Source organism: Gopherus flavomarginatus, chromosome 12 (genome assembly GCF_025201925.1).
Source record: "Gopherus flavomarginatus isolate rGopFla2 chromosome 12, rGopFla2.mat.asm, whole genome shotgun sequence".
Classification (NCBI taxonomy): Eukaryota; Metazoa; Chordata; order Testudines; family Testudinidae; genus Gopherus; species Gopherus flavomarginatus.
The window spans coordinates 19,214,654-19,228,163 of NC_066628.1; the positions used below are offsets into that span (position 1 = coordinate 19,214,654).

At 45.0% G+C, this 13,510-nt stretch overlaps 1 protein-coding gene across 1 annotated transcript; it reads right to left on the reverse strand.

Annotated features, from left to right (window-relative positions):
• Positions 1-11,950: 11,950 nt before the first annotated feature.
• On the reverse strand, positions 11,951-13,048 carry LOC127032509 (olfactory receptor 14A16-like). The gene has a single exon (XM_050919817.1). It carries the CDS (start codon positions 12,899-12,901, stop codon positions 11,951-11,953), a length of 951 nt encoding a protein of 316 aa, XP_050775774.1. The 5' UTR covers positions 12,902-13,048.
• Positions 13,049-13,510: the final 462 nt, after the last annotated feature.

Sequence of the window (13,510 nt, forward strand, 5' to 3'; positions counted from 1 at the left end):
GGTGGAGCTGCCGCAGTCTTGCCTGCGGACGGTCGGCTGCTTGCGCGGCTTCGGTGGACCACCCACAGGCATGCCTGCGGCAGCTCCACTGGAGCCACAGGATCAGCGCGGGGGACGGCGAAATGGCCATGCGCCTAGGGCGCAAGAAACCCTAGCGCCGGTCCTGAGGTGCTGCTCTGTCTCACTGTAAATGGGGTGCTAGTGGAAGGGGAAATGGAGCCCCCTGTCACTGACAGAAAACTCTCTCCTCTTTCTGTGGACCAGGCTCCTTCCTTCTGACCCCAAACTTCCCTCATCTGGGGCATGAGCTCTTCCCCTCACTCCCATACCCCTCCCGTCTTTCCTTGCTTTGACCTCCATCCCATTCCCCATGCTCCCAGGCAGAGATCTCCCTGCCCCATATGGTGTAGAAGGACCTTTGTGTCAGGGCTACAGACTGTCTGCCCAACTGAAGCTCAGGAAGCTCCACATTTGAGGAGGTGAGGATGGGACAGAGGCTCAGGGACTGCTTCACTTCCTGCCCTTTATTCTTCCTTTGGCCCTTCTGTGGGCTCTCAGAGGGTAACATGAATAGGAACCTCCTCTCCACCTGTCTTCTGGGCCCTGGGGTGTGTGACAGCCTCCCAGATGGGTGCAGTCAGAAGCTGAGCCACCTCAGGGAGCAGTGGGGACAGGTCAACTTATCCTATGAAACCAAGAAGTGCTAGTTCTCAAAGAGGCTGAGAGGGAAGACCTCACTCCCTCATGGATGTAAGAGCTATTTACTTCTGTGGGCATATGGGTCTCCTGGGGGAGAAATGGGATCCCTGCTGCATAGCCTGGTTGGGAGTTTCCCCCATCCCTGGGACAGAGACATCTCCATCAATGTGCCACTCTTGTTTTTTTCCTAGAAAGAGGCTCCCCAGTGATGTCCTCAAACCTGTTCTCCCGGGAGCATTTCTGGGAGGAGGCTCCCGCCCCTCAGTCTCCAACTCCATCATGCAGTCTCATTCACATAACATCTCCGCTCTCCAGCTCCACTTCCCACAGCAGGACAAACAAACCTTCAGCTTCTAGAGACCTGGCTCTGACTTCGTTCTGACCAGCAATGGGGTTTCACCATCCCCTCAACAAACCTGTCAGCCTCTGAATGGTGAACGTCAGAGTCGCGAGAACCAGCAAAACTCCAACTGCAGCCAGTCAAGTCTTTGTGAACTTAGCCCCTCTGGAAACCAGGTCTGAACTGGAGAGGTCTGAACTCATGGACTCATAGACTTTAAGGTCAGAAGGGACCATTATGATCCTCTAGTCTGACCTCCTGCACAATACAAGCCACAGAATCTCACCCATCCACTCTTGTAATAAACTCCTAACCCTATGTCTGAACTATTGAAGTTCTCAAATAATGCTTTAAAGACTTTAAGGTGCAGAGAAGCCTCCAGCAAGTGAACCACACATGCCCTATACTGCAGAGGAAGGTGAAAACCCCCCAGGAACTCTGTCAATCTGCCCTGGAGGAAAATTTTGTCCCGAGCCCAAATATGGCGATCAGCTAAACCCTGAGCATGTGTACAAGACTCACCTCAACCCAATAAGAGCAGGACTGGGCAAAGCAGGTGTTTAACAGTGAAAGGAGAGTGCTTTCCCCCAGGCTACAGAGCCTGGGGCTAAGCCAAACTGATTAGAGAATGAATCCTACCTCAGATGGACCATGTATTGGCCCCGAAAGAACCAGACTTCAGCGGTGATAAAGTCCTGCTGGGCTATGAACTGGAATGAGAACTAGATAGGATTGGCGTTCTTCTGTGCTGCAGATGTAGCTAAGTGATAAGCATTCCACAGCTTTTCTCTTAGTCAGGATACATATTGCTGATGAGTTTACACCAAAGCACAGGTCTGTGGATAATCTTGATTCTCACCCAAACATCAAGAGATATGGTGTCACTCCCGTAGCATCATTCTTTGTGGAGTTGTAGGCATGCACCAGAAATGTGACATGTTGGCTCCAGGTTGCCTTCTGCTCTGGTCGCAAAGTCCCCAACATATCTAATAGAGTTCGGTTGAACCTTTTGGGTTGAGGATCACCTTGAGGGTGATAAGGTGTTGTCCTCGACTTTTTAATTCCCGTTATCCTCAGTATCTCCTTCAGAAGATAACTTTCAAAGTCTTGTCCCTGGTCGGAGTGTATCCGGGCTGGGAATCCATAAACTGAGAAATATTTTTCCCACAGTATTTGAGTGACAGTGGTGGCCCTCTGATCATGTGTGGGATATGCCTGCACTTTTCTCTTTGCCTCAGGTTTCCCTGGGCACATCCTACCTCTCTTCTCAAGTTCCCTTCTAGGCTTTCCTTGCTGCTTTCAACTTCCTATCTAGTGAGGAGCCAATCCATTTAGCACACAGGTTTGTGGAAGCTAAAGTGGGATATCTGAGGCCCTTTGGTGGGGACTAGTGAGTTGGTATAGTAGGGAATGTGATTTGTCGGGATGACAAATTCTTGGCTGGGGGAGGATGTAAGCAGAGTCAGGATGAGCTTTACTCTGACATCTGATGGTGAATTATGGTGAGTGTGGAAAAGAATTTCAGGGACTGATCGTGTTTGCATAGGCATACCCACCCCGCCTGGCATAGCCCACAGCAGCCTAAGATGGTTACTTTAACAGCTGTGGGATCCCCAATTTCTGTGTTATTGGGGCAGGAGGAATAAAGTGTTGTCACCCTGATTATGTGAATGAGGAACTATGAAACTGTTTTATTACAGAGGGTCTCATCACCAATTAAGTACCACTCGCTAGACAAGGGACATGGGTACCAAAACCTAGTGAAATGAGAGAGGTTGGGGACAAGTGTGTGTACCTGATGGTATGGGCCCCTTCTGAGGGCCTGGCATACCAATTGCACCTCCTTCTCTCTCTCCACTGTTGAATAGCAGAACTAATTTTGATTCTATTAGGAGTCTAGCTAGAGGTTGCTGTGCTGAATTCACTTTGGGCCAATGGTGCACCAGCACTGGGGCTCTCCTGCTACAAGCTGAAATTACTAAAAGAGCTAAAATTACTGAGCTGAGATCACTGAGTGCTGTGTTAACTAGTGGGGGAGCCTGAGGATATATTGCTAAGCAGCTGGCAGAGCAGTTTGCAGGATGGTTGGAGCGGTGAGCACAACAGAGTGGAGCTGAGCGGTTTGTGGGGACAGCTGGAGTGGTTCATGGGATGGCTGGTGGAGCAGAGCAGCATGTGGGATGGTTGGAGTGGCTCACGGAACAGTGAGTGGAGCACAGCAGAGCAGAGCAGTTTGTGGGGAGGGCTGGAGGAGCGGAGCAGAACTGTTTGTGGTGAAGGCTGCAGCAGATCTCCATGGAGAGGTGGGGCAGCCGGCCTCGGCCCATGTAAGGTGCCCCTTTACACCCTGTGTGCCCCCCCCATTTCCACTCAGGCTGGCGGGGGGGGGGTTAAAACTCTGCAGATGAACTTTTGAACTTTGGGGTGGCACTGACCAGGGACAGAGACTTTTGGGGTTGTTGGACTTTGGGGTGATTTGGACTTAAGACCCTGAGTGGAAAAGGACATTGCCAAATGTACTTGGAAGTGGGTCTTTTGCTCATGGTTTGTGTTATAATTCTGTTTGTGGTGTTTCCACAACATAATGCCGCATTGTTTCCCTCCTTTATTAAAAGGATTTTGCTACACTCAGACTCCATGCTTGCGAGAGGGGAAGTATTGCCTCCTAGAGGCACGCGGGGGGTGGTATGTAATTGTCCCAGGTCACTGGGTGGGGCTCGAGCCGGTTTTCTTTTGTGTTATTGAAACGGAACCCCTGGATCCTGAACCCGGCCCTTGTTGCTGCCAACTCAGAGGGGCAGAAGAGTTACACCCACTTACCTCAGGGCTTTGGTCTCCTTCCCCCGGTGAACCTAGTTTAAGGCCCTCCTCACTAGGTTAGACATCCTGCTTGCGAAGATGCTCTTCCCTCTCTTCATTAGATGGAGCCCATCTCTGTCTAGCAATCCTCCTTCTTGGAATAGCATCCCATGGTCGAAGAATCCAAAGCCGTCTCTCCAACACCACCTGCGTAGCCATTCGTTGAGTTCCACAATTCGACGATCTCTATCCAGGCCTTTTCCCTGCACAGGGAGGGTGGACAAGAACACCACTTGTGCCTCAAACTCCTTTAGCCTTCTTCCCAGAGCCACGTAGTCTCCAGTGATCCGCTCGAGGTCATTCTTGGCAGTATCATTAGTGCCCACGTGGAGAAGCAGGAAGGGGAAGCGATCCGAGGCCTTGATGAGTCTCGGCAGTCCCTCTGTCACACTGTGAATCCTAGCTCCTGGCAAACAGCAGACCTTTCCGTTTTCTCAGTCGGGGAAGCAGATAGATGACTCAGTCCCCCCTGAGGAGGGAGTCCCCAACCATCACCACCCTCCTCCTTCTCTTGGGAGTAGTAGTCGTGGAACCTCCATCCCTAGGACAGTGCATCTCATGCCTTCCAATCGGTGGAGTCTCCTTCTGCTCCCTTCCCTCAGATGTATCATCTAATCCACTCTCCACATTAGTACCTGTGGAGACAACATGAAAACAGTTGCTCATCTGTATCTCCATTGCTAGTACATGGATGCTCCTCGTTCTTCTTCTGGAGGTCACATGCTGCTAAATTTCTTCACTGTCCCTCTCTCCCCTCTGCACAGCCTGCTCCGATTCTTCAGAACATTCTGTCCATAGAAGCATATCCTGATGTCTGTCCAGGAAATTTTCATTTTCTCATATGCAACGCGGGATTGATACTTGTTGCTCCAGACCTTGAACCTTCTCTTTCAATATGGAGACCAGCTTGCACTTTGTACAGACAAAGTCGCTTCTGTCCTGTGGAAGAAAGGCAAACATGGCACAACCTGTGCAGGTTACAACAGCTGAATGCTCACCTTCCATAATTTCTTCCTTCTAAGAGCTTTCTCAGCTGTTGCAGCAACTCACAGAAGCCCAGGAGATGAAAGCCTCAGTGGGCTCTCCCCAGGCTCACTCCCAGGCAAACTCCCTCTGTTAGCCTCTGCTGTTTGCCACTCAGCTGGTTCACTGCTGACTGCCTTTTTATAACAGTCAGGCCCACTCAAGGCCCACCTGGAAGAAAACACTGCCAATTCACATTTTTCAAACAAACAATCAAAAAGTCAAGCACATGGTCAAACTAAAAAACTGTCCCCTGCAACAGACACTCAGATGCTCACCAACACAGACCCCCTAATGCAGCACTTAGCGTACCTCCTCTTGGACAGATCCCAGGCAAACTCCTTCTGTTAGCCTCTGCTCTTCCCTGCTCAGCTGGTTTACAGGATAGCTCAATGGTTTGAGCATTGCCTTCCTAAACCCAGGGTTGTGAGCTCAATCCTTGAAGGGCCTATTTAGGAATGTAGAGCAAAAATCTGTCTGGGTATTGATCATGCTTTGAGCAGGAGGTTGGATTACATGATCTCCTGAGGTCCCTTCTAATCCTGATATTCTATGAATCTCAGTGGGCCTGGAATAGCCTGTTCCTTCATTAACACCACATAATCACTGCAAGGTGAGCAGAGTTTTTTTTTTTCCCTCCTGCATTGTATCAGCAGCTCTTGGAATGCATCCTCTAGAGGAACCCACAGCTCGAGCTGCCCCGTCTGCTTGAAGTCAGTCACCAAGAGGTACCTAGAAGTGAAGACGAAAAATTAAGAGCCAGGTCATGAGCTTGTGTCAATTGTTACACTTCCATTGAGTTCATGGTAGTTTGGACTATTTATGCCAACTGGGAATCTGGGCCTTTGATTTCCATCGAGTGACATCAATTTACATCAGCTGGGGATCTAGCCTGTTACACGGTTATAAATCCATATTTTTTGCCTGCCAATCTGATCTGAAGCTGATTCAAGAGTTCTGAATCAGTCCACACTTTCTTAGCTCTCTGTCTGAGGGGTTTAATTACAAGTGTCACTTTTATTGGTGACGGAGAATGGTTCAGTCCCACTAGGGGTAGAATTTTGCACAGTTTTCAAGTATCTGATCTTCAACTTCTGTTGAGATGATCAGCCCAGAATCTATCTATCTATCTTTCTTTCTTTGCCATTACATTAATTTTTCTCTTGCTACAGACAGCACTAAACTAAAAAGGTGAATGGGCTTCAGATGCAATGCTCGATGACTTTTTAAAAATATTTAATTCACACTGGTCACCCAGCAGGTGTAAATTGGCTGTAGCTCCTTTCGAGTCAATGGGTCCTGCTGCCTGTTCTGCAGTGTTAATCACTCACTTCATGTTAATTGCCCACTTCATTTTAAGTGGTCTCATACAACATGTGTGATTCTCTTATGCATAACAATCTGACCCACCTTCTACCGATCTTGGACACCATGATTCTCTTGGCCAGACCAGAGGAAGAGCTCTATGAAGCACAAAAGCTTGTCTCATCCACCAACAGAAGTTGGTCCAATAAAAAGTGTTACCTCACCTTCTTTATCTCTCTCAAAATCTTGCAGGATGGGAAACCCATTTCCCACCCAGCTGCTCTCTTCAAGTATTCTTCCCTGCTCGGTGCCTGGTTGCCTGGTAGATCTGGATAACAATACAACTTATCTTTAGATCTCAGAGTGATTTATCAAGCCGGGTCAGTACACCAGACCCTCACTTGAACACGGGGTTGGAAACAGTGTGCGGTACCGCGTTAATGTGGGCCCACATTACCATGACTCCCAATGAGAGTAATTAAATTTGGGAGACATGGACATGACCACGTTCAAAGCGAATTTACGCTATATAGGCACATGTTCTAGTAAGGGTTTGCTGTATTATCATCCTCATTTTTCAGATTGTACAGAGAGGGGAAGTGACTGGCCAGAGGTCACACAGCAGCTCTGAGGAATATAACCTGGGTGTCATGAGTCCCAGTCCCTTAGGGTATGGCTACGTAGGGATAAAAACCCTGTGGCAAGGCTGCAGCAGGCCTGGGTCAGCTGACTTGGGGTTGCAGAGCTTGGGCAGTGGGGCTAAATATTGCTGTGTAGGATCCCAGAGCTCAGACTCCAGCCTGGGTCTGAATGTCAACACAGCAATTTTTCAGCCCCGGAGCCCGAGCCCCATGAGGTCGAGTCAGCTGACTCAGGTCAGCCATGGTTTTTTTAACCCTGTGAAGACAGACCTTATTAATGTTGCTCTCTCTGGTCATGTAGCAGTTGTGACACTGACAGGCCAGCTCAAGTCAGAGCAATAGGCCAATTCATTTGTGTGTTGTTAGGGCTTCTCCTACCCAACCTTGGTTCTTGTCACGTAAGAAGAGAGCAGATAGTCAAAGTCCAAAATGCAGGCAATGCGATGTTTATTGGGGTTAACAAGCAAGCATAATCACAGCTTTTTACACCAGTAGAGCTGCCTCTCCCTCCTCCTTTGTAGTGGGCTTAATTATACCTGTAGTGTGTGCTCCTTGTACCACCCTTGCAATGTATGGTCCTATTCCATTTTGGAGGGTCTTGAATCTGGGGGATTCAGTACCATCTCTTTTGTACCACATGGGAGGGGTAGGGAATGAGGTTATGCACCGGTCAGGGTTACCTTTTTCATTGGTTTTCAGTGATCCTTATAACTCCCCAACAGTCCCCTGGCCCTTACCAACTGGTTACTTGACCTTGTACACTGTATATCAAACTCCCACCATATCCAGCAAAACCAAACTCTATTTCTTGTTTTTTTTTGTACTAAAAAAAACCCATCTGGCTATAGGCAGAAGCAACACACACCGTTTTTTGTTTTGTTTTGTTTTTTGGGGTTTTTTTCCTTATTTGCATATGTTGATGCAGGTATAAGACACAAACAATTATATTTTAAAAACCTCAAAATTCATCTGGGCAAACAAAACACAAAATTCTATCTCAGGTAAATAAACAGGCCTACAGACTATATTACCATCACTATCGTGTGACTATCAAACAAATGTTATGTACTAAGTCACCCAAGTGTTAATTTAGGTCAAAGACAATGGGACTGATATTGTCTTCACTTATCTGTAACCTGTTGAACGCTATCCCTTTACATTATGTATATCCCTGTATTAATTAACCCTAGATCCAAAGTGTAAATTTACTTGATATGTGAACTTCATGAAAACTAACAAAGGATTGTTGTATGCTGTTACATTGCAATTTACATCGCATGTATTCTGGTAATTATATTTGCCCATCAAATGCAATTGGAGCCTTGGAAATGTAAATGAAGAACATGCTAACTTCAAAGCATGGCTCATTGTGTTAGACAAAGAGAAATCCACAGACCCAGTCTGCCTTTAGTGAACAGAGGAAAAACCCGTACTGTGATGGAAACATTTCCCAGATTGCTTTCTGGGGAAGACAGCTATAAGAATGGATCCAGGGAATGGTTCTGTATCTCGGCGCTGTTTGGACACTTTCAGAGAACATTCCAGCTGCAAGGCAGAGATCCCTAAAGTTATCTTGGGTAACCCTGAGAGACTTATGGAAAATTAGCAGAATACCACATCTCTGTTGTCAGTTTGCACTCACGCACTTGGACTGTCCAAACCTGTTAATGTCTTTTACCTGCTTTAACCTCTCAATAACTTTCATTTCTTTCCTTAGCTAATAAACCTTTAGTTAGTTTACTAGAGAAATTGGCTGCCAGCATTGCCTTTGATGTGAGATCTAGAGTATCCACTGACCTGGGATAAGTGACTGACCCTTTGGGGTTCAGAGGAACCTAATATAATGTGAGACCCAGTTCAGCTACCTGTTTTGCCATGGATTTCCTGTGTGATCTTGGGCACGCCATTCTGTCTGGACAACAATTCCTGTCTGTAACATGGATATAATAAAAAGAAAAAGAAGTACTTGTGGCACCGATACATACAGACATATATACCTACAGAGAACATGAAGAGATGGGGGTTACCATATCCTCTCTAACGAGACAAATCAATTAAGATGGGCTAACATCAGCAGGAGAAAAAAAAAGTTTTGTAGTGATTATCAGGATGGCCCATTTCAAACAGTTGACAATAAGGTGTAAGTAACAGTAGAGGGGAAATTAGCATGGGGAAATAGTTTTTAGTTTATGTAATGACCCATCCACTCCCAATCTTTACTCAATTTGATGGTGTCCAGTTTGCAAATTAATCCCAGTTCTGCAGTTTCTCAATGGAGTCTGTTTTTGAAGTTTTTTTGTTGAAGAATTGACACTTCTAGGTCTGTAATTGAGTGTCCAGGAAAGTTGAAGTATTCTCCAACTGATTTTTGAATGTTATAATTCATGACGCCTGATTTGTGTCCATTTATTCTTTTGCATAGAGACTGTCCAGTTTGGCCAATGTACATGGCAGAGTGGCATTGCTGGCACATGATGGAATATATTACATTGGTAGATGTGCAGGTGGAAGAGCCCCTGATGGTGTGGCTGATGTAATTAGGTCCTATGATGGTGTCCTTTGAATAGATATGAGGACGGAGTTCGCAATGAGGTTTGTTGCAATGATAAGTTCCTGGGTTAGTGTTTTTATTGTGTGGTGTGTGGTTGCTGGTGAGTATTTGCTTCAGGTTTGGGGGCTGTCTGTAAGTGAGGCTTTTCCTGTCGGCCTGTCTCCCAAGGTCTGTGAGAGTGAGAGATCGTCCGTCAGGATAGGTTGTAGATCCTTGATGATGCGCTGTTGAAGTTTTACTTGGAGGCTGAAAGTGACGGCTAGTGATATTCTGTTACTTTCTTTGTTGGGCCTGTCCTGTAGTAGGTGACTTCTCAGCAGGACATCCAGGAAGGAGAGGATGGTGACGAAGGGTCATACTGGACTGGTGAGCTTGGAGTAAAAGACCCAGAGATTCTGGCTTTGTGATAAACTGTTATTTCTTGTTAATAATCCGGAACCCAGAAAAGAAGAATAATTCCAACGCTCCAATTGCAGGGCTTTATTTGACTAAGAAAGGAGAGTAACTTGTATAGTGTCAGGGCCTGACACCACTTTGGTGTTAGTCTTAAGCCCTATCCATAACCTAAACCCATAACCAACAGGAATTTCAGTATACATTTTTCTTTAAAATTTTAATGGGGACATTTCTGTTTAAAGTTTAGAATATGCTGAAGTGGCTGCAGAATCAGGGCATATTCAAAGTGATTTTTAATTTCATAATCATGAAGTTTTGGACCAGATCCTCAGCTGGTGTAAATTCTCAGAGATCTATTGACTTCAACAGAACTATGACAATTTAAATCAGCTGAGAATTAGCCCCTTGACTTTTCAGGAACCCATGTGTGATACTTCCATTTATTGAGTGAAATAAAACACAGTATGTTTAAAATGTATCCAGTCAAAACATCTCAAAGTCCAAACACAGAGTACTTTTGATGAGCTGTTTATAAATGAGCGATGGAGTAAGATATAGTCATAAAAAATCTTTGCTAAATAAGGCTTAATAAGGACTTATAAGAAAATCATGATGTGGACAAAGACATTCATTAACAGGAAAAGAAGCACAATAATTTTCATAGCTTTTTTGCTATTTAACTAGCTAGCTAACATAATTCACAATCAAAGAGAAATCTATCATTCTGACTAAATTTGATTATGTGTTAGGAGAAGAAATGGTCCTATCTGTCTGTCTCTCTGTCTAATCCCATGATCTGATTTTATCTGTCACATATGTAGTGTACAGATCCACGCACAAAGATGATATTCTAATACTAATAACTTCTGAGATCCTTTCTCAGCTTGGAAGTGAGTAGATCTACATGGGATAGCGTATGGAACACCAGACCAGTGCATGTGATGGCACTTTTCCACTTACACCAAGGCTAGAAGGAAATGACTCCAAACAAGTAACTTACACCAGTGTTTATGTCACTACTGTGTGGAGCCCAGAGACTTTGGGCCAGAACCTCATCAGTATTAAATTGATTATGTCAATGGGTCTAGTCTTCATTGGTGCTAGATGAGTTGAGATATCAGACCCTTACATTTCTGTCATTCTCACTTTCTCCAGGGGTTTGTCAGCCAAGTCTGGATCCTGGTGTATATAGGTTATTGGCCAAATCCTAATTTTTTTGAAGTGAGCGGCTAAAACTTACTGAATTCAATGGAATCAAAATTTGGCCTCATTATCCCGAGTTAGATTTTCTGAAGAAAACACTGGAACAAGTTTTTCTTCAAAACAGGCTTTGCACCCTGGCAAGAATGACACAATTCTTACATTGAGAAGATGGGTGAGATAATATCTTTTATTGGACCATTTTCTGTTGGTGAGAGGGACAAGCTTTCAAGCTGCACAGAGCTCTTCTTTGGGTTAAAATAATAATAAAAAAAAGCTTCCTGACGCTCCTAACATCTCATTAAAAATACAATAATATCCCAACAGTATATACATAATCAGTTCAGGAGGAACTTAGCCATGCAGAAACTTCTTTTGCACCTTTTATGATTGTGGGGAGCAAACCTTCAGCTCACTCAGAAAACCCCATCGAAGAGATGGCATAAGAGCATTCTCAAGAGAAGACAAACATGGAAAATCCTATCTAACCAAACACTCAATATCTTTCCAGGCCTTTCCATCTGCAAACCCACCTAGAACAAAGAAACAAATAAAAACAACAAACAGAAATAAACTAAAAATCTGACAAACAAAAAACCCCAAAGAGCAAATGCATTGATACATCAGTTTGAGTTGCTATCCTGAAAAATAAGAAGAGCCAGAGAACCCAGCAGGGACTTGGCTGTGGCTACTGATTTTATGTGCAAGATTATCACACAGAATGGTGATGGCTGGCAGTGCATAGATAGATTAGATTCTAATGTTATTTGAATTGATGTAAAGCTCTAGTAACTACTTTTTTGTTATTTGTTAGTCTGGATTATTATTAGTGTAAATACCCAATTCTGCATAAACAGATTGCACAGTATTGTTTCATGAAGGCAATAATGTCATCAGCCGATTATATTTATAAAGAAACACAGAATGTAACTGTGATCAGTGGAGAAATATAGACATTTTATTCTTGCAGAATATCCTCCAACCTATCAGTTTACTCAGTGCTCCTTTCATTTCCTTGTTTCTCATGCTGTAGATGATCGGATTCATCATTGGGGGCATTATGGAATAGAGAACAGTCACCAAGAGATTCCGATCTGAGGTAGAGGTGGGTTTCAGAAAGGCAAAGGTGCCAGTGAAAAGGAATAAGGAGACCGCAATGAGGTGAGGGAGGCAGGTGGAGAAGGCTTTATGACGGCCCTGCTCAGAAGGGATTCTCAGCACTGTTTTGAAGATCTGAACATATGACACAGTTATAAAAGCAAAGCAGATTAAACCTAAAAGCACACCAAGATAAATAACAACAACTTCACCGATGTTTGAGTCAGAGCAGGCGAGGTGGAGGAGCTGGGGGATTTCACAGAAGAATTGATCCACCGTATTGCCTCCACAGAAGGATATCACAAATGTGTTCCCAGTGTGCAGTGCAGAATAGAGAATACCACTGATCCAGGCACTGGCTGCCATTTGGACACAAGCTCTCCTGTTCATCACCATCTCATAGTGAAGTGGCTGGCAGATGGCTATGTATCGGTCATACGCCATGATGGTCAGTATGGCAAAATTTTCTGAAGCAAAGAATACGAAAAAAAAGACTTGGGCAACACATCCAGAATAAGAAATCGATCTGGTGTTCATGAGGGAATTGGCCATGGATTTGGGGATGGTGACAGAGATGGAGCTGAAGTCTAGGATGGACAGATTCATCAGGAAGAAGTACATGGGGGTGTGAAGATGGTGGTCTAGGGCGATGGCTGTGATGATGAGAAGGTTCCCCAGCAGGGATATCAGGTAAAGCACTAGAAATACAATAAAATGTAAAATCTGCAGTTCTCTAATGTCAGAGAATCCCAGGAGAAGGAATCCAGTCATGGTGGTTTGGTTGGACATTTTCTTCCTCAGTACGCTGTGTGATGGCTGTGCAGGGAATGAGAAGGACAATGGTCAGGATCAGAGTGACAGAGAGAATGGCCCTGTTTTTCCTTTTCCTAATATCTCATAATATAAATGTCAAAGGTGCACGGAACTCATCACTTAGAATGACTAGGTGTTGTTAGTGCTCCTTACCTCTCACAATCAATCAGTCACATTATCACACTAGTGTAATCTCCTTTAAATTCAACAGAGCTTCATCACTTTACCCGACCTGAGGATTTGGCTTAAGGTGTACCTTGATAAGCTGCACTATGAAGGATGGAACAAAGCACACTCCAAGTCCAACAGTTCTTGCAAAGAAGGTCCCGCCACTGGGACCATCACCAAGCTCACAACTTAGGCATGAAACTAAGAGACTAAAATGCCAACACAGCCTGATTCCCACTTTGTAGGGCAATATGACATAGACTCCTCCAGCATCGCAAGTAGTAGCTCATTTGTGATGTTTCTACCTGAAGCTCTGTGCCTAGACAGCATGCTGCCTGTTTCCAAATTAATTTATGGCAACAGCCCCCACTTGCACTTCTGCCTGTGTGTAACCATGGGCTAGAAGCATCCTTCCAT